At 32.2% G+C, this 5,590-nt stretch overlaps 1 protein-coding gene across 1 annotated transcript; it reads right to left on the bottom strand.

Moving 5' to 3' along the window:
- Window positions 1-1,305: 1,305 nt before the first annotated feature.
- Window positions 1,306-5,250, bottom strand: LOC143570132 (protein LIKE COV 2-like). The gene is made up of 7 exons (XM_077055868.1): window positions 5,035-5,250; window positions 4,533-4,585; window positions 4,327-4,436; window positions 3,388-3,555; window positions 3,052-3,149; window positions 2,101-2,227; window positions 1,306-1,509 (listed from the first exon to the last, which is right to left on the bottom strand). Exons 1-7 carry the CDS (start codon window positions 5,167-5,169, stop codon window positions 1,409-1,411), a joined length of 792 nt encoding a protein of 263 aa, XP_076911983.1. The 5' UTR covers window positions 5,170-5,250; the 3' UTR covers window positions 1,306-1,408.
- Between the last annotated feature and the right edge of the window lie 340 nt (window positions 5,251-5,590).

A 5,590-nucleotide genomic window follows, 5' to 3' on the forward strand; every position in this document is an offset into this window, starting at 1 on the left:
TCTTGGAAGTTAGCCAACAAGTAACTGGTGTATGCCGGCAACGATAAAGCGTCCATGAAGAAGAATGTGATTCTTGCTCATATTTTTTAGTTCTTTATTTTTCGTTTATTATGCGTATTTGTTCTTTATTAATTATTGCTATTGTTTCTCATCTATTTTCGTCTCTAAGAGGCATTTTGATTACACATAGCTCAAGGTACGTTTTTTTGTCACTTTTATTTTTCTTACTACATTGTGTTCTTTACTTCTTTTACAAATATTTCAGATCTTTATTGTTTTTTTCTGGTTTTTAAAACTTTGTGTAAATACAATCCAATAATCAACTCAATGGGTTCCGTCAAGCTAGCTATAATAAAATCTGAATGACACTGTGACAAATTTGTTCGGGTTTTTAAATTCAAGGATGATGTTTAATTAATTTGTTGTTTGTGCATTTCAATAAAAAAATTATAGATATATAGTTTTATTCAAACTAGGTAATACATCCGGCGCGTTACACCGGGCAAAAAAAAGACAAATTCATCAACGCTTAAATACAACAAATTTACATATAAAAAACAAAAAATGCGCGTTGTGGTGACAAATCCGACACAAATTCGGCTGGTATTGGGTTACAACACCGAAACTAAATCAAAAAATAATTACATTAACAAAATCTGCTCGTTGACGCTTTGAAACATCGCAAATTCGGTTTGTATCGACACTTCAACAGTACTGAAACTAACTCATAAACATAAATTAGTAAGCCTAAGAAATATATTAAAAATAACTTAATAAGCAAATTTAAGTTATCACATTATATTTGTAATCCTTTCAAACAAAAAACCTAAAAGACAAACAAAAAGCTTCTTGGTGACACCAAGAATTGATCTTTATCTATATATATAATCACGTGTTTTCATATTGTAAGACCAAAAAATACATACAATTCGGTTTTCAATAACAATAAATTTTATTCAGATTTTATTGTAGCTAGCTTGAGGGAACCATTGAGTTACTTAATGGATTACAAATAGAGATTCAGATTCTATTGTGACTACTCTTTAAGAAAAGTAACTCCGGTAAAAATTCATTTGTATAGCATTAAGAGAGTGGTCAATGACATTCCTAGCGAAGGATCCAAGATTTTTAATCAATTGGGGTTGAAAAACATTTCATTTAAGTTTCTAGGGACAGTATCCAATGCCTGTTTCCTATATCACATGGTGCCCAAACCTATTTGTTCTTCAACTTTCTTTTGTCACTCTAAAAACAGTCAAGTCAGCAAACACACTCTTTCTAGAATTAAGTATAGAGGATTGCAGAGATGTAAGACATCCAGATAACATAAATTTTATACAAAGGAAAAACAATATATGAATACAAGAATATAAACCTTTAATTTGACTCATAACAAACACAATCTCTTCTACATCATTCTATTTAGCGGAACTCTATCGTTTGCACGCGGGACCCTCTCTATAGGAGATATCGACTGCGGCATCGACATGCCCACCGAAACAATAATCTCTGAAATAATTAATACAGAAATCAGTAAACAAAAACAGACTAAATAAGCAAAAAGTTGAAAACTAACCATCCTACCTCTTTCAATTATATTTGTTTAATCTTAACTTTTATTTGGATTTTGATCAGCATCAACGGTAACCGTTGTGTCTTTCTTGTTTTCTCGACGAAAGATAACTAAACAATAGTATTTATATGTTCGAAGCAGATAATCGAACTCAGGATGTATGTATGGTATAAAAGAAGCAAGAAAGTTGAACATAATATTTTGAGAACTATTGTTTTGAGTAAAAAATTTTAAAAAATATGTATGTATGGTATGAAAGAAGCAAGAACTACCCTACAAAAACCGGTGCCAAAAACGAGCTCTACAATGATAAAGTGGATGATGTGGCCTTTTGGAGCAAACAACCAATTTTGCAACCACCTATAAATTGCTAAACACACGTGCTAAAATTATTGTACTTTTAACCACGAAAACAATCTATAACCAAAGTCCTAAGGGCTATGTTTAAAATTTTCCAAGAAGGTAAATGTTATAATTATTACTAAAAATAAATGATATGATTATTAGATAGAAGAAAGTGAGCATACCAATGCCTTCTCGAATCGACAAATTTGGTCGTATGATCTCTTCAGAGTTGACCAGAAATACGTCACCTATGTAAAGATGGTTTGTAGGGACATAAACACTGCATAACTCTTCATCTCCATTTTCCCTCTGCATAAACCATACATATTCCAAGAGTCAACTTCTCATTCCGAAAAAGTCAAATGTCCATATAAATTAACCAATTTTATTCCTTTATTGCCAATGTTTCTAATCCAGAACTCCTGTTTATTTCATGTGATACATAAATTATTCCTCAGGTAACAAACTTTTATTATTTTTCTAAGTGAAAGTCACCTCTTTTAACGTGCAAAAGTCAAAACTCAGCTTTTTTAAGATGAGCAGTAACCCACTATTCTCCTAATATAGATAAAAAGAGACCCACAACTTTGTAACTAAAACCGAACCAAACTGAATTTATGTATTTTCAATTTTTAGTTTTGAACTTTAAGCATTTATAAGAACTTATAAATAGTGTAACCCAAATATTTCAGCCCACATGTATAATAAATAATTGATTAACAAAATGATTTAGGCCCAAATTCATAATTTTGGGCCAATATTTTTAAGGTCAAAAGTTTCAAGCACTAATGGCAAAACCGAAATCAAACCGAAACCAAAAAAACAAAACCGAAACCAAACCGTTTAGAAAACTCAAAAACCAAAATTTCTGCTTTAGGTTGAGTTGAGGCTAAAACCGACCCATGCACACCCCTATTTATATCTGCTTCAAAACTGACACTGAGTTGAATATTCTAACAAATCAAGTATTTATATCTGGAACTTGTATGTTGATGAAGGGGTTGGTAAGGTGTGTGTGAGTGGGTGGGGAGGGAGGGAGGTGTTAAAAAATTTAGCAAACAAGGATATCTAATTTCAAGCACGATAAGTTACTTCAATATGGAGATAACAACTATTAACGGAAATCAAAGTACCATAAGAACCACTGACGATGTAATGAAACCAATAGCATATTCTCCCAGACGAGGATGACGGATGATGGCAACTTCCTTAAACGCAGTGGTGTTCTGGTCTGTCACAAAAGATGTTTTTTAGTACCAAATAGCATATAACTTGATTAAGAACTTAAATCTTTGTCTTTGATTGTTAATACTCAAATTCAAGTAACTTCTACAAGTCTAATCAATAAGAAATCGCAAGTGAACAATTTAAAATTTCACTCTCATTTCTGATCATAAATTACTAATTATTCGTATCTCCTTTATCAATCATGATTATGAAACATTAGAATCGAATGTAACAGTAACTACCTGGAGAAATAGCAGCACTAATTTGTTTAGATGCCGAGTAAATATGTTTTACAAAAGGCATTCTTTTTATAAACCACTCTCCTACCCAAAAAACAGTAACACCCATCCATGACGAAGCAAAGATTCCAACAAAAAATATAAAGATTAACGATGTAAGAAATCCAAGACCTGCACAATAGTATAAATATTAAACTATAGTGAAATATACATAATAACAAAAATTAAAAGTAATAACTAACTCAAAACGTACATATTAGAGAATATCTGCATTTGCTTTTTGGAAGTTATCATGTTATATTGAATAATCAAGAACAGATCATATTTCTTATAACCAACAAACCGACCTACTCCTAACTGATAACTGAATTAACCGATGGTTCAGTTTAAGTGATTAGATTAACCGATGTTCAGTTTCAGTTAAGCATGCAATAACATACTTCAATAACCAAACCCACTGCGTCAATATGTTTTGATTTCACTATATATATACTAATATATTTATTATTCACTGAAGGTTACATTAGTCACTGTATATATACTAATATATTTATTATATACATGAATGTAACAAACTACAAGACCAAATCTAGGCCCAATTACATTATTTGGGGCCATTTTAGTCAGACCCAAACATTTCAAGACCATATCTAATTCACGGCTAACCAACCCATAACCGAACTGAACCAACATGTAAAACCAATTAACCAAAACCACTCAGTTATCATTGGCTGGTTAACCGAAAGTTCAGTTATGATTTAAGTTTTGAAACAAAACCGAACCATGCACATTAAAACATAAAAATGGCCAAAATTTTCAGAGAGATTTGTTTTGTAAATGGAAATCAAAGTTAGGTAAAAAGAAGGGGTAAATAGGTACATTATAGTTTACAATTAACCAATATTAAGCAAAATTCACATGAGGTAGACGTAGATGACTCACCAAATATTTCAACACCGAGTCTTTCATAGATCGGACTAAAGAAACCATCAAAAAAATGTACAATCCACCACGTCACAAAGAATGTAACAGCCACGGGAAAGAGTACAACACTGAGATATTCAAAACATAATATAAGTCAAGAGGACAAAATATATTAACAGCAGAAAAAATCATAATATAAAAAACACAAAATAGTCGATCGTTACCATCCCGTCATGAATTTCTTCGAAACCCAACTCTGAAGAACAGCATAACAAGCCTGTTCATCATAAAGTCAATAGCATGTCATATAAGTTTCCAGTTGATCCCTTACAAAATGATGGTTTAAACTAAAACATAGTTTTTTTCTCCCGGTTGTCAGACATTCAAACTTGATGATATCAGGCAATTAAAATTGGCCTCTTCCATTAAGAAATGACTTAATCCTTAAGGTTACGAGTGGTACGTTTCAACCAATTAAACTATAAGCCCTTACGGATCTCTACATGCAATTCGCTCACTTCGGTTACACAAGCCATTTATCATTAAATAACCTAGAACTATAATAGCATCATGAAATACGACTAATTTCTCTCCAAATTTTCATAATACAAAACTAATTATTCAAAATTTATAAAAACCAAAACTTGCCCTAACCCAAACCCAAATCTCAAAATTAAAATCAAAATCAACTAAAGCAGAAGTGATAGATTAATAATGAAATGAAACCTTCTGAGTGGAAGAATTGGGGGAATTTGGAGCAGATTTGAGGGTATCTTCTGAATCTTCAACAATAATATCATGATCATGATGCTGCTGAGTGAGACTACTTGACGTTGATTCTTTAGAGCCTTCTGCTGTCATTTGGGTTGGATACAGTTGACCGGAGAGATAATCGGAGGAGGGTTTTGATTATTACCGAATAATAAGCAGTTAAAATGTGATGTGACTTTAGATCGATGAGTGAATCTATAATCTGTATCTATATTCTATATCTTGCACTTGCTGCTTTCTTTGGTTAGTTGTCTTTGAGTAGAGTGAAAGTTTAGAGGTTTATGAGTATACATATTTAGACCTTTAAGTTTTAAGTGAATTCTAAATATGTATCTTTTAACTTTCCAAACAAGAGTTGAGTCGAGTAACTCAACCTAGTTTAGACACAGACCAAATGTTTGATGATCGTTTTGCTTCGATTGTGCTTAACGATTGGGTTTGTTGGGCTTGTCTCGGACTTTATAGGGGCGTAAATGCCTTAGTTGTGCTTGCACGACGAACGCATCAATGG

Source organism: Bidens hawaiensis, unplaced genomic scaffold, assembly GCF_021521415.1.
Source record: "Bidens hawaiensis isolate Kalapana, Puna unplaced genomic scaffold, B.hawaiensis_p1.1 tig00024828_1, whole genome shotgun sequence".
NCBI lineage: Eukaryota > Viridiplantae > Streptophyta > Magnoliopsida > Asterales > Asteraceae > Bidens > Bidens hawaiensis.

Excerpts from the sequence above, each read along its gene's own strand:
- LOC143570132 (XM_077055868.1), bottom strand. The coding sequence starts at position 5,169 with ATGACAGCAGAAGGCTCTAAAGAATCAACGTCAAGTAGTCTCACTCAG. Across the intron at positions 3,556-4,326 it reads ACTCGGTGTTGAAATATTTG|GTCTTGGATTTCTTACATCG; the intron begins GTGAGTCATCTA and ends ACTATTGTGCAG. Across the intron at positions 2,228-3,051 it reads CATCGTCAGTGGTTCTTATG|AGGGAAAATGGAGATGAAGA; the intron begins GTACTTTGATTT and ends TGGTTTATGCAG.